Source organism: Physeter macrocephalus, chromosome 4, assembly GCF_002837175.3.
Source record: "Physeter macrocephalus isolate SW-GA chromosome 4, ASM283717v5, whole genome shotgun sequence".
Classification (NCBI taxonomy): domain Eukaryota; kingdom Metazoa; phylum Chordata; class Mammalia; order Artiodactyla; family Physeteridae; genus Physeter; species Physeter macrocephalus.
In genome coordinates, this window is record NC_041217.1 from 119012511 (window position 1) to 119028431 (window position 15921).

The 15921-nt window shown below is 36.8% G+C and overlaps 1 protein-coding gene across 1 annotated transcript in view; it reads left to right on the plus strand.

Annotated features, from left to right (window-relative positions):
• Window positions 1-13581, plus strand: part of SLC44A5 (solute carrier family 44 member 5) — a 201316-nt gene extending 187735 nt beyond the window's left edge. The window contains exons 16-21 of the mRNA XM_024119947.1: window positions 3632-3735; window positions 4805-4878; window positions 5494-5564; window positions 5718-5806; window positions 7158-7242; window positions 13475-13581. Coding sequence (XP_023975715.1) covers window positions 3632-3735; window positions 4805-4878; window positions 5494-5564; window positions 5718-5806; window positions 7158-7242; window positions 13475-13581 — 530 coding nt within the window. The remainder of the gene's footprint in view (window positions 1-3631; window positions 3736-4804; window positions 4879-5493; window positions 5565-5717; window positions 5807-7157; window positions 7243-13474) is intronic.
• Window positions 13582-15921: the final 2340 nt, after the last annotated feature.

The following is a 15921-nucleotide window of genomic DNA, read 5'->3' on the forward strand; positions in this document are numbered from 1 at the left end:
CCAGAGGTCTCTTAGGCTGTCTTCATTTCTTTTCATTCGTTTTTCTTTATTGTGTTCCGCAGCAGTGAATTCCAGCATTCTGTCTTCCAGGTCACTTACCCATTCTTCTGCCTCAGTTATTCTGCTATTGATTCCTTCTAGTGTAGTTTTCATTTCAGTTATTGTGTTGTTCACCTCTGTTTGTTTGTTCTTTAATTCTTCTAGATCTTTGTTAAACATTTCTTGCATCTTCTCGATCTTTGCCTCCATTCTTTTTTCGAGGTCCTGGATCATCTTCACTATCATTATTCTGAATTCTTTTTCTGGAAGATTGCCTTATCGCCACTTCATTTAGTTGTTTTTCTGGGGTTTTACCTTGTTCCTTCGTCTGGTACATAGTCCTCTGCCTTTTCATCTTGTCTTATCTTTCTGTGGATGTGGTTTTTGTTCCACAGGCTGCAGGATTGTAGTTCTTCTTGCTTCTGCTGTCCGCCCTCTCGTGGATGAGGCTATCTAAGATGCTTTTGCAAGTTTCTTGATGGGAGGGACTGGTGGTGGGTAGAGCTGGCTGTTGCTCTGGTGGGTAGAGCTCAGTAAAACTTTAATCCGCTTGTCTGCTGATGGGTGGGGCTGGGTTCCCCCACACCCGTTGGTTGTTTGGCCTGAGGTGACCCAACACTGGAGCCTACCCATGCTCTTTGGTGGGGCTATTGGCGGACTCTGGGAGGGCTCATGCCAAGGAGTACTTCCCAGAACTTCTGCTGCCAGTGTCCTTATCCCCACGGTGAGACACAGCCACCCCCCACCTCTGCAGGAGACCCTCCAGCACTAGCAGGTAGGTCTGGTTCAGTCTCCTATGGGGTCACTGCTCCTTCCCCTGGGCCCCAATGTGCACACAACTTTGTGTGTGCCCTCCAAGAGTGGAGTCTCTGTTTCTCCCAGTCCTGTGTAAGTCCTGCAATCAAATCCTGCTAGCCTTCAAAGTCTGATTCTCTAGGAACTCCTCCTCCCATTGCCAGACCCCCAGGTTGGGAAGCCTGACGTGGGGCTCAGAACCTTCACTCCAGTGGGTGGACTTCTGTGGTATAAGTGTTCTCCAGTTTGTGAGTCACCCACCCATCAGTTATGGGATTTGATTTCATTGTGATTGTGCCCCTCCTACCGTCTCACTGTGGCTTCTCCTTTTTCTTTGGATGTGGGGTATCTTTTTTGGTGAGTTCCAGTGTCTTCCTGTCAATGATTGTTCAGCAGTTAGTTGTGATTCCAGTGCTCTCCCAAGAGGGAGTCCATCAATCCTTTCTTTCACTAGATCTAATCTGCTATGAATCCCCCTATTGAATTTTCCAGTTCAATTGTATTCTTCAGCTTTATAAATTCTGTTTGATTTTTTTTTGGATATTTTCTATCTCTTTATTGAATTCTCATTTTGTTCGTGCATTTCTTCCTGACCATGGTGAGCATCTTTATGACCATTATTTTGAATTCTTTACTAGTTAAATCACTTATCTCCGTTTCAGAAATATCAGTTTCTGGAAATATATTTTGTTTTTTCATTTGGAAAGTATTCCCTTGTTTCTCCTTCTCCTTTTTTTCTTGACTCTCTGTATTGCTTTCTGTGCATTAGATAAAACAGCCATCTTTCCCAACTTGACAGAATAGTCTCATGTAGGAGATGAGCTTCATTAATCAGCCCAGCCCAACCTTCTGGTTCTCTCAAATCTTTGTGATTGTCCTAGCCACCATAGTTAGTTTAGTGGCTCTTAGTAATTGAAGGCGTACCTAGACCTGTCAGGGTCCCAAAGTGGAGGATCACAGTCAGAACCTAGATGCCGGCTGATTAGGTGCTAAACCCTTAGGCAGCACCTGGGAAAGTAAGTAGATTCTCCTTTCAGGGAGAAACTAGGAGGTGGCTTTTGCCTGCACCCTCTGCACTGAGCCAGGATGTATAGCCATGGTAGTGGTGGTGGTGGTAGGGCATTCCTTTACAATTTAAAAATGGATTCTTTGTTTTCTACAGTCCTGTGAGACTCATTTGTGCAAGCCCTATTAGAGCCACACAGAGGGGGGACCATGACTCGGGCAGCAGCTTCAGAAACTGGGGCACCACACAGGTGTATAAGCTCCTTCCAAAGAGATGTTGGTGACCTGCTCCCCCTGGGTCCATGGAGGATCACAGCTAGCTCCAAGAGTGTGCAAATTAGAAGCTGGAATTTTAGGCAGTAGGTTGTAAAGTATGCAGTCAATCCCCTCCCAGGAAAAGACTGGAAAATGGGCGTTTTTGCCTGCTCCCTCTTTGCTAAGCCTGGGGGTATAGTGATTGCTAGCATATATGCCTGTTAAGAACTGCTTCTTTGTTTTTTATAGTCCTGTAGAACTTGTGGAAACAAGCCCCTTTGGCTATCAGAGCTAAGTGTTTTGGGGGTCTGTCTCTTGGGTGGGAGCCTTAAAAGCTGGAATCCTTGATGTGCTGCCCAAATCCTTCACTCCTCAGGGAGAAGCTGAGAGTTGGGGGGTATTGTCCTGATTGCATGGTGTTGTACCAGGGGTAGCGTTTATGGCGAGTGTGTTTCAGCCTTTCCTACCATTTCAACGTGGGATTTTCATAGTTGCCTGGTGTGTAGGAGTCACTCAGCTTGTTTCTGGATTTCTCTCAGAGGAAATTGCTCCATGTGTAGCTGTACATTCAGTGCATCTGGGGGAGGGGGGAAGTTCAAGAGCCTCCTATGTCACCATCTTTGTCCCTCCTGCAAAGGATTTCATATACATTGCTCTAAAGAACATATATAAATGGTAAATGAACACATGAAAAGATGTTCAATATTAGTCATTAGGGAAATGCAAATCAAAACCATAGTGAGGTACCATTTCATATCCATTAGAATGTCTAGTATCAAAAAATGAAAAATAACAAATTTTTTAGGGTGAGGATAAATTGGAACACCTGTGCATTGCTGGTGGGTATGTAAAATCATTTTGCCACTGTGGAAAACAGTACCGTGATTCCTTTAAAAGTAAAAAATACGATTGCCATATGAGCCAGCAATTCCACTTCTACATATATACTCAAAATAATTGAAATCAGGGACTCAAACAAATACTTGCACACCAGTGTTCATAGGAGCATTATTTGCAATAGCCAGAAGGTAGAAACAACCCAAATTTCCATTAACAGATAAAAGAATAACAAAATGTGACATATATATACAATGAAATGTTATTCAGCTTTAAAAATAAATGTAATAATGAATCTTGACAATTTAATGCTAAGTGAAGTAAGACACAAAAGGACAAATATTGTGTGATTCTACTTATATGAGGTATCTAGAAGAGGCAAATTCATACAGACAGAAGTATGACAGAGGTTACCAGGGACTGGGAGAAAGGGAGAATGAGGAGTTATTGTTTAATGGGTACAGAGTTTCTATGTGAGATGATGAAAAGTTCTGGAAATTGATAGTGATGGTAATTTCACAAAATCATGAATGTACTAAATGCTACTGAATTGTACACTTAAAAATGGCTAAAATGGTAAATCTTATGTATATTTCACTGCAATTAAAAAAATTTAAAAGCACACTTAAAATTTTACTACATTTTTTTGATTCATAGAGTTTGCAAATCATTAATAGGGTTAAATATCTCCTTCTCATAGAGGCCCAGAACAACATTTCTAAATTCCTAAAATGCTGCCTGAGATGCTGTTTCTGGTGTTTAGAAAAAGCAGTAAAGTTTTTGAACAGAAATGCCTATGTTATGGTAAGTAGCTTATTTTTATTTACTAAACTGCTTCTTTGCAAACCCAAACCCCATGTCTACATTTCCATCTCTAAAGCACTTGTGCATCAAGCAGTTGAATTTATCACCATGTTGTTATAAGAATTTGTGAATCCAATGCATCATTCAGGGCTGTGCTTTCCTAGTTGAGACAGTAACTTAAGTGTAATTCGTTATTACCTTCAATACCTTTTTGGAGAGGGAAAATATTATTTACCTTAGAAGTATAAAAATGTGCTAGATTGAAAATGATTTTGTTTGTCTGTGACATAGTTTAGTGGGAGGAAAGCTTACCTAGTCAGTGTTTCACTGTGAAAAGAAAATATTCTTCTAATTCTGGGATTTACATACTTTTAAGGAAGGGTCTATTTCTTTTTATGATTCTTATTTTGAAATGTGTGGGAATTGATAATGCATAACTGAATTTGTTACTTATTTCCTATGGGAATATGGAAGCTTCTAAAGAGTTTTTTTTAAAAATAGGGGATCCAAAAATATTATTCTAAAATTTAGCAGCTACAACCTTATAACACTTGCATATTATCACAGTGATATAGGGTCTGCATGGGTGATTCAAATAGTTATGGACATTCAAAGAGTCGTTAATATACCTCCAGTGAGAATATTGTATTGAGCCTTTTAATCAATAAAGCAAGTGTATTGGAAGGCATTGGGTTTCCTGAGAGTAATTTTTAATGTGAACGCTACAACATTTAACCCATTCAGCAAAAAATCATAGCCAAAACACTTCAAAGACAGAAGCTGTGTCCTGGGATTTGAGAAGAAGACCTACCTCTGTTTGAAGCTGTCTAATCCCCATGGAGTTAAGGGCAAATAGCAACCAAAACATACCTTATTGTCAGTGACTCTGAGAGTTGTGCAGAGTTGAGACACACACTTCCCAAGCCTCCCATGAACCCAACTGTTGGAAAGAGGAATGAGAAGAACTGTGTGGGTGACAGAATTAATTCATGTTCCTGTCATTGGATTGTCTGTTGGTCTTGTTAAATTATGTTACTGACTCCAGAATAATATCAACTGTCTTCCTCAGATTGCAATATATGGCAAAAACTTCTGCAGGTCAGCGAGAGATGCTTTCAATCTGCTGATGAGAAATATTTTAAAGTAAGTAATCAGATTGAGCATGGCAGTAGATGATTTGGTGAAGCTTTAGCATCCATACTTCACATGTTGGTGGTATTATTAGACATGAATCTTATCTTTTATTTTAATAGATTTAAATCTTCTCCTTCACACCATTAATTTCTTCGTATGTTTTAGAATTATTGCTCCCATCATCCACCTATGCCTTTATACCCACTGGCGCTTATTCATTTTTATTATCCCCTATGCTCAAGAAATTCCCCACATGAACATTATCATCATGTTTCTGACTATTCCCCCCTCCCAAAATTCACAGAGTCTGAGTGAACAAAATCAGAGAACCAGTGCAGCCATCCTCAGGATTCAGGGTATCCATAGTCCTCGAATTAGAGAGAGAGATGCTGACACCACCAATAGCACCTGACAGCCTTACAATGCCATCTTCTGTCTACTCCATTATAAATAAGTCAGAAAGTCATGCCTGGGTTCTAACTTCATTTCTTGCATTTAACAAAGGCCAAATAAAATTTCAGCAAAGACACATCAAAATGAACTCATGAATTATTTACTCTCATAAATTTCTGATAACAAATATAATTTAAACACAAAGTTATACTTTTTTTTTCTGATTCTCAGAGTTGCAGTTATGGATAGAGTGACAGACTTTGTACTAATCCTGGGGAAGATTCTAGTTGCTGGGTGTATAGGTAAGTAGTAGTAGTAGTAATAGTAGTAGTAGTAGTAGTAGTAGTAGTAGTAGTAGTAATAAGTTTAACATGTGCTTAGAAAAACTTCTTTACTACAAAAAGCTATGTTCCTTTGCAAATGCACAATATACATGTTCTGCCTTTTCACTCTAGGTGTCCTGGCCTTTCTACTCTTCACAGAAAGACTCCCAATGATTACAGAAGGACCAACATCTTTAAATTACTACTGGGTACCTTTGCTGGTAAGAGCTGATGTCTTAGTAAGTTTGGGCTGCTACAACAAAAATACCATAGACTGGGTGGCTTAAACAACAGGGATTTATTCCACACAGTTCTGAAGACTGAGAAGTCCAAGATCAAGGTGCCCACAGATTCAGTTCCTGGTGAGAGCTTTCTTCCTAATTTGCAAAGGGACACTTTCTTTCTTGCTGTATCCTAACATGGTAGAGAGAGATTTCATCTCTCCTGTCTTCTCTTATAAGGGCACTAATCCCATTCACAAGGGCTCCATCATTGTGACTTCATTACTTCCTGAAGGCCCCACCTCCAGATGCCATCACTTTGGGGATTAGGTTTCAACATATGAATTTTGAGGGGACACAATTCATTCCATAGCATCTGGGTAACATTGACTCTGATTTATGAGAAATGGCAAAATAAAAAACCAAAAAGGAATAGGAGAAATAATGATAGCTAACATGATTGGTCTTACTTTGAGGCCAAGCCTCATTCTGCTTTAGAGCGTGGGTCCCTTGGAAGCAACCCCTGAGACAGAGGATTGCGTGCAGAAGGCTTATTATGAAGTGCTCTCCTGAGATACACTTGAAAGGAAGTGAGGAGGACAGGCCCAGGCAAAAGAAGAAGCTGACCCTTGCTGCAATTATAGCTGAAGCCTCAGACATAATTACAGGAAGTTCTGACAAAGGGACTAGGCCTCTGTATGCTGCATCAGGCAGCCGTTGGCCAGGGGTTGCCCTCTGAATGATGGCGTAACCTTGGGTGAGGCAGTTCCCTGCAAGAGCAATTCCTAGTGAAAACAGCTGAGTCATCAGCATCCTACATACATTCCCAACAACTAGGGGATAGATGTGGCAGCTGGAGAGGACCTGGGGGGAGCCCTGCGAGATCTATTACAGTATATTAACTCACTCAATCCATGTGTCATAAATACCATTATTACTCACATTCTCCCCTTCCCCACCAACAATCTTATGTAGGAAGCACAGAGATGTCAGGTGACTTGTCGAGTGAGAGCCTGAGCTGTGATTAAACCTAGGCAGTGTATGCTCTTAACTCCTATGCTTTACTGCCTCAGTGTGCAGGATCCTAAATCTGGGATGTTTTTGGTAGGCATTGGGGATAGTGATAAGAAAATTGGCAGGTAAACTAGCACATTTTGTTTAAATCCCAGTACAAAGGCACTCAAAAACTTTATCATTGAATTTTTTACATTCCAATATTGAAATCTTTTCCAACACAGAGTATTTCAAAGCGTCCTCATCATGATTTTATTTAAAGCTGCATTATTGTTCTTTTGGACAAGTTAACGGACAAGTTAATGGCATCTTCATTCTCTTCTCTGCTCATTTACAGACAGTCATTATTGGATCTTACCTAATTGCACATGGATTCTTCAGCGTCTATGCAATGTGTATTGAAACAATTTTCATCTGCTTCTGTAAGTTTTCAGTATATGTGTTTTCCCCCTTTGGTGGATAACCAAAAGACGAAAAGGTTAAGACCCAGTCTTTTAGCTGGCTTGTGGATTTGCTATGACCTGGCTGAAACTGCAAAACAGTTTATTTGGAAAGAGACATTGTCTAGTAGATGCTTTGTAAACCTTAAAGGCTGAGAGATGGAGTTTGCAAAGCACAGGAGGGTCAGGCATCATGGCATGGTGTTAGCATGAAATTATTCTAATTTCTTAATGTTTTCAAATTTATAATAATGATTGGCTTCTGTTGTGCTTTATTAACAACTGAAGACATAACTGGGCTTTGAGGCTGGGCTTTGGGGACTGTGAGGACAGCCTTTATAGCTTCTGATAAAGCCAAGCTGGCAGTGGTTTCAAAGACACATAGGGCCAGTTCACACTGGGTAACACGATGACAAATAGACAGGATTCATAGAGAGGCGTGTTCAGGAAATGGCTAGATCAACTCTGATGCGTAGTGTTAAAATACTTCAATAGAGCGTTCATCACTGACTTCTTCACTGTGCTTCTATGGGGCATGTGCACCTCACGTATGCAGAATGGATATGTTTTCTATTAATACCTCATCTTAAAAGCCCTGGAGAACCTAGTGCCCATCAGGAGCTTGACCTGTCCTTACCTTCAACCTAGATAAAGTAGGGTCAACAGGTGAAAGAACAGAACTTGTTAGCCCTACAACTAATACCCTCTGAGACATTATTTCTCTGGCACAACTGCTCTTAAGAGAAGCAGAGAAAACATTCTATGACAGGGCATTACCGAATGATCTACTTGTATAAAATGAACAGTTTATTTTTTAGTGTAACTCACAGCACCAACCGCATGCTGGGGTCAGGAGAGGAGATATATACATATATATATTTCCCTAAAGATTGTAACTTTAGGGAGATATATTGAAGGAAAAAACCTTCTAGAAAATGGTTTGATCTTTTTTTTTCCCTGAACATTTAACAAATCAATTTTCAATAACTGGACAAATTAATCAGGAGAACTTTGTGTACAAGTTAGGTCTTCCTCTGGCTATAAATGGAACTGGAATGTTTAATCTTTTCCTAGTGCTTCAGTGGTTTGTCAGGAAAAGCCATCTACAAAATACCACATGAACAAAGTTCAGCTCAGGTATGAGGTGGAAGAAGAGGCATGGGAATAAGGTAGCTTAAGACACAGAAGAGACAGAGATCTTGAATGTTCAGAGGTCTCTCCTCTCATCTCAAATGCTAATCATGGGAATGAAACTGGGAGAGCCCACTGGGATCTTCCTGATTCTTGTAACTGAAAAGTTTTCTCAAAATGTATCCCGGGAAATGTTTAGAACCTATCAGTTTCCAATCTTTGGAAGCTTTGGCAAATCTTGTAGATTTTAATTTTGACAGTGGATTTTAAATTTGAGCACTAAGAAATGTTTTCCACTCATCTATATTACTAATTGCCAACTTCTTGAAAAGCAGGTATAATTTCAGCCTTATTTAACACATTGTGTGTTGAATGTGAATAGTTTCTTTTTGGATGTTCTTGTCTTTGATAATAAAGAACAAGAGAAACCAAATTGTATTTTTCTTCCCTCTGCAGCTGTTACTATGGGCAACATCGAACTTTGGAAAATTTTCTTCTTAAATGATACTCTAAGGCAAATTATGATTGTGTGGAACTGTACCTTTTTAAAAAATGTATACCTCTTTATACCTATTATCTTGACTGCCAGAAAACTGGTGTTTTTAAAAATGAAAACTATTTGCAAACAAACACTTCATTTATAGAGACCATAGTATCTTTTCAACATTACAAGGCGATGAGAATTCTGGTCCCAGGATGGGAAAAAGACAATAGTTGTAGATGATTATTTTCATTATTATGTGATTGATACCACAGTTCCTACCAATCCCTCAAAAGTAATAATGATATAAACATACAGCATATGATATGTGATATAAGATATAGAAATATGATTAAGGAAAAAAGAACAAAAATGTTCAGCATCTATCATGTTCCCTTCTTAGCTTTTCATTTTGTATGTGGGGAAAGTCACTGTGAAGTCTAATGTAAAAATCTAATAAACCAATAATCCAACCATTCCTAAGAGAGTATGATGAAAAATAACTTAGATTTATTCCATAAATCTGTGATTATGCTATATGGTTTTATATAATATTTCTTATCCTTTATTTCATCATAAATAAAGGCTAAAATAGCATAATATTTTTAATATACTAGTCAAAACAGTTTCAAGTTGCATTTATATATTTATTGAGATAGATATTATCAGCTGTGAATTATATGTATCTGCAGGAAATTTAATTCCATGCAAACTTCTCCTTGCTTCTCAGCATCATTCTGATGTTTTTCCCCAACCACCCAACAGATGTGTGCTCAGTGAATACCCATCATTTTATTATTAGCCTAAGCAAAGCAGGAATATAAGCTCATGTATTACAGAAGTCAGCAAACACTGTATTAGCTTTTGAATATAATCATCTGAGGTAAACTACAAGGATTTAGGACAGGACACCGTTTAGCTAAGTAGGATGAGAACTGAAGTAGGTGTCAAGAGACTGGGTCCTCACCTCATCCTGTTGCCCCAGAGCTTTCAATTTCAGGAGAATCATTTTACATCCCTGGGTCTCAGTTTCTTCATCTGTAATATGAGGGTGTGAATTACCATTAAAAGAGATTTTGAACTGTGAAATTCAATTATTCTCTACATTTATCACACCATACTTTTTATTCAGCTTCATCTCAGAGGATGTGGCAATTTACCTTTCTGAAATGAACAGTCGTTAGAATTTAAAGGTAACACATTTGAAAGGACATAAAAGACCTTATTAACCTTCAGTTTATCAAAATAAACCTCTTTGGAGTGGGTGGGATTTAGGAAGTTTCAGTGCTTCCTGGCAGAGGTTGAAGCTTCTTACTTTGACCAGCATCAGCTACTTAACTGCACTAATTTGTCTTATATTTGACTTTCTAACACTGCTTTCTCTGATTTTTCCCTGTTCGACTCTCCAATTTATAAAAATGCATATAATTGTTCTGCTGCTGTTGCTGCTTTTGCCTGCTTTGGCTGCTGCATATACAGGTGAAGATCTGGAAAGAAATGATGGATCTACAGAAAAACCCTACTTCATAACCCCTACCCTGCACGGAATTCTGAACAAGAAGCAACTAGTTCCCCAGAAGCAGAAAGAGTAGAAAAGCTCCAAACAGTGCCATTCATTTTTAAGTAGAAGTTTTGTAAATTAGGTCATTTGTATTTGAAAATGATGCTTTTAAGTAATGTGAAATTTCAGTGCTTATTCCTAAAAAGCGAGAACTTGGTGCCATCTGAGGTATCAGGCAATTGATGACAGTAGCCTCTGTGAACTAGGATACTTTATAGTGGTCCCAGCTGAAGAGCAAGGTGTAAATGTCACACATTTTTTTAAAGTCTATAGCTGAAAGTGTTTCCAAAACTTTTATAACTTGGCATGCTGTTTCCCATTGCAGCATTTTGATAGCCTTTCTTTTTATAAATGTATATGTGTAAAGGGTATTCAGGAAATTTTTGAAAGCACTATAAATGTGTAATCAATTAGCCATAAAAAGATTGATTTATAGTTAACCAGCATATGGTACTAAATTTGTAAATATGGTGCTATGGTTATATTTATACTGTTCAAGCTAGTGGACAACATTCTAAACTGTGATTAAACTTGTATTAATGGTTCCCTAGGAAGTATATTTCAGTAAGTGATTCGAGACCACAACAAACATATAGACGTTAATGTTATACAGGTTCCATAGGCCGCATTACTAGGTAAAAATTACTGTGGAACCTTCATAGGCCATTTTGTTTTAGTGAAATTATATTTATAGTGAAGTTGAATCTGAGTTCTGGAATGTCATTTCCAACAATATGAACCTCTGGCCACCATGAAAATATTCTGAGCAGAACTGAGATGGCCACATAACTCATGCCATTTTTCTGTAACCCAAATAGAGATAAATCCTTATCTTCCTATGCCCATCATATAGAAAATGGGTATGGATCTGTTTCAGAAGAGTGATTATATCTGTTATGAGTTTCTAGATTAAAGAGATGATGTGGCTTTTTTCTATAAAAAGTTTAATTTTAGCTTAACTTTCAGTGAAGAAAGAGAAAAGATAAGAAAGACACTTCAGATTTTACCCTAAGGAAATATTAGCCCTCCATAGGTACCTCATCTTGTACCTTTACAAGAGGCATACTGTGGGTTAGGAAATCTCTTCCTGAAGGGTTTAGGAGGAGAGTTACTTTCATACTCCACCCTTGCTGGCCAGAGCAACAAACCAGGCTCTGGCATAGCAAAGCATGAATCAGACACTCACGTACTTTGCCTATCCATCTCCTGTGTGCAAGTGCGTATGACATGGCAAACAGTGTAAAAACGTACCCCAAAAGGAGCATTGCATCAATAGTATCCTTTTGGCTTTTACAGTAAGTTTGTGTATAAGGATTATTTATGTCTTGACAGAAAGGAACATGTTGAGCTAACATTTTGATCTGAATATGATCCATGTATACAAGAAGAGAGTCAGAAATGTATTATTGTTATAAATTAATATAAATAGTAATTTATTTAATGACCCTGAAGTGTGGGAACCTAGATTTAGACTGACTTCATAGCAGCTTAATAGCAAGAAGCTAATGAATAGGGGAGATTTTCAAAATATTGGTCCTTCTATGGCCACCATCTTGCTCTTGGCTTACTTTCTTGAGATTATTGTAATCAAAGTGTCATTTGGCTTCATACCTTGGCAAAGACCTTCTTCACTCTCATGCTCCTTGAAGTATAATTCAGAGAACAGTGATAACCTATCTTTCTAGATAGTTATTATTTTATTATTCAGTAATACAGGGTTCACAACAAAAATCTAGTAAAATGGTTACCTCTAACTTAAGTGTTGAAAAATTATAAGGAATAAGTCCCCTTTTAGGAGTAGTTGAAAAATTCATAATGATGAAACAATTTTAAATTTTTTGTGTACGTATCAGAATCACTCTGAGAAATTGTTATAAATATTGATACCTTTGCTCCCCACCCCAAGAGATTCTGATATAAGTATTTGGGTGTGGGGCAGCTTGTGAATTATTATAAAAGTTCTCTAGTGATTCTGATACACATAAAAGTTGGAAAATCACTTGAATAAAATATAAATCAACATGTGTGAAATCATTTGCCTATTTTTTCCTTATAAGCCTGGCTGTTCTAGGAGTTAGAAAATTGAGAAAGACAAAGGAGATTAATTTGGAGAATTCTAACAATCATAACTTCTGTATTTTAGATTCTTGGTACTAGATGGGGGCCCATGTTTTAAATGCTTAACATTAAATCTGCTGATTAGACCAGAAAATTCTCCACAGTAAAAGTATTCACTGAACCATATGGAGATAGTTACATTCTAAACTAGGCTATATTTTAAGAATATAACCCTTGGTTGCAAAATCATAGGACAAGGAATGTCATTTGGTTCAATATTCTTAATAAATATTCTTTAAAAATCTCTAAGTATAGAAGTTTTAACTATATTATGTGCTTAATTCTAGTTGAAAAGTATTTTTCATTAATTACTTCTTTGTATAATTGAAATATAGAGAAAAATGAGTTTTTGAGAAAAATTTAAAAGCCACTGTCTTATAAAGAAATTAAGGTAATAACTGAAAAAACAGAGCAATACTTCTCAAAATTTTGGGTTCAAAGATTTGAAATATACTGAAAATTTTCAAATATAAAAAAAAAACTGTACTACTAAATTGTTGCTCGAAAAACAAAAGCAATTTTGAACTAATATGGTAACTTAGAAGGCAAGTTGAATACATCATACTTTTTAGGAATTTGAAGGTGAATTTAGAAATTCCTCATACATCTTTTGTTTTTTTGTGTAGTTACATTTGCTCTCTAAAAGAAGATAAAACTTATTTCCTTAATCATGCAGCTGAGAGGCACGTGCTATTGGCAGAATCAGACCTGGTACACAGAATGAGAGAATATCTTATTGACATAATAACAAGGGCTGATTGATTGTTTTCTCATAGTTATGTTTACAATAATGTTGATGCCAAACTATGCTGTTTTTTAGAATAACATTTTGAACTGCTGTAAAGCAAGTATGCAGCAGATGGCGATGTTACTTCTCTTACAGTTTTACTTTGATATTTACCCTGTGCCATTCTTCCTCCTAGTGGAAGATTTAGAAAGAAACGATGGTTCTGCTGAAAGACCCTATTACATGAGTCAATCTCTGCTGAAGATTTTGAACGAGCAAAATGCACAAACTAAGAAGCAGTAGAAGTGCAAACTCTGGTCATCCTGCAGCGGTGTTACCTTTCCCTCATCTGCTGTGTATGTGCTACACTTGTTTCATAAGTGCTTTGTGTATGGAACACTGTATTCACGACCTTGTTGGCTTTTATTTGCATGTTTTATACCAAAGCTTATACTGTAATACGTGAAGCCATCAGAAGTTGCAAGGGAATTGTTAATAACACGGAACATTTTTTATACTAAGATCTTTTGATTTGTAATTCATTTTTAAATAGAATGGCTTGGATGTTTTGAAAATGCCAGTGAATATGTTGATATTGATTTAAATATTAGATTGAAAAATGATACGTTATTTAAATTGGTAGCTCCTAATATATTTTTAAAATTACAACTAAAAGACTTCTGCAGGGAAAATTGGTAAACAAAGTAAAACAGAAGATTTTAAAGTTTTCCCCACTCCTGTTTGACAATAAATTGGTAAAAGGAGCGCCACACTCCAGATTTTGTTCTAAGTATAGACTGTTTCCTATTAAACAAATTGTCAATCATCCAGCCTTTACGACTTAGTCCTCTCTGACAAAGTGCCTTACTGGCTGTTTAATATTACCCAGCGTTTGTGGGCAAGTTTACACACATTGTTTAAAAAAAAAAAAGAATCCTGCAACGTTTAGTGATTAAAACAAGTCTTCTTGCATTTGTTTTTTTCTTAGCTCACCGGTTGAAAACGATTTGTCATTTCAGTATGTTTGATATCCTCACTATATAGAGTACATTTTGCAGCATAAACAATTTCCCTTGCGCCTAGTGGACATTCATGAATGTGTACTACACGCAAGAAAAAAACCTGAAAGGACACTTGTTGGATTTGTTTTTTTACTAAAAGTGAGTTTAAAGTGTAATCTTTTCTATGATAGATATTTGAAAATACAATAGGTATAAGACTACATTTCTCAGTGTTTTACACAGATTGGAAAGGGAAACTTGAAGAAATTACAAAGGGAAACTTTACCCCAGAAAGGGTGCTCACAGATGTCATGTACTGAATAGCTCCATTTTTAATGATTGTTTATTATCATCAATGAGTGTTCTATGTATGTTATTTCCATTTTCTAACTTTTGATATGAAATAATCAGTTTACTCATGTTACTTTTTATTGTGCTAATATGAATAAGAACATAATTTCTAATTCAATTTTAAATAATTTTATTAGTACTAACTTTAAAGAAAATGATTTCAGTTTGTTACTCAGTGTTACAGAAAGAGTCCATAAAACATTCACCCTAAGGGAATGTCAATCACACAATGATAATTTGTGAAAGCTTTGAGAATCTATAGTAAGTTACTAGCAGTTTATCTATTATCATATTTAAATGTGACTTTGGATATTCTTTTATGCCAAAAACGAAATCATATGAGCACAAGACAGTCTGAGCTCTATAATCAGTATGCTTCTGCTGTGCAGAAATATTAGGAATATATTGTCTAAATATCTTTGATAACTAAACTGTTTAATATTTAATGAAATTTGTTGTTACTCATTGTTTTAAATCTATTTGTTTTTCTTCTAATAAAGATTTAGATAAGAAAAAGCTCTTTGCTTTTTTATTTCTTTAAGCTAGAAAAACCCATCTATCATCGTGACAAAATCTCCTCTATATCAAATATCTAGGTTTTTTAAAAAAATCTAGATTTATCTTTAAACTTGTTTTCCACTTTTTTTCTAGCTGTGCACTGATTGCCAAACCAAATAACTAACTGAAGCTGATAATTTACACAAAGTAAATAAGTCAAAGCTAAATGGATAAGAAATGGAGTTTTTTAAAAACCCAAACAACAGCCTAAATTAGTTAGTTGGTCTGTCTTTTTGTTTTAATTTGCCAAAAGTTTGCTCAGTCCCACATTTGGTTTGGCCAACATTCATAAGAAGCAAATCTCATCATTTTAAAGGCAGGAATAAGTTTACAGAATATAAAAAATGTGAACACAAATTAACAATAGTTTCTAAGGCAAGATTAAATGTCCCTATCGGTGGTTTAGCTCAGGCTAAAAATTTTCTTAGGTTCAGATATTCCTTAACAAATCCATGAGTCTATTTTAAAATTGAATTATATGTTAAATCTTCAAACTTAATTTTTCTTTAAAATTTAATAGGTTTCTTTAAATGAAAACATAAATTTTGCAGTTTTCAAGGTTGCTTTAAAATGTCCTATATTGGGACTTCCCTGGTGGCGCAGTGGTTAAGAGTCCGCCTGCCAGTGCAGGAGACACAGGTTTCAGCCCTGGTCCGGGAAGATCCCACAGACCCCAGAGCAACTAAGCCCGTGCGCCACAACTATTGAGCCTGCGCTCTAGAGCCTGCAACAA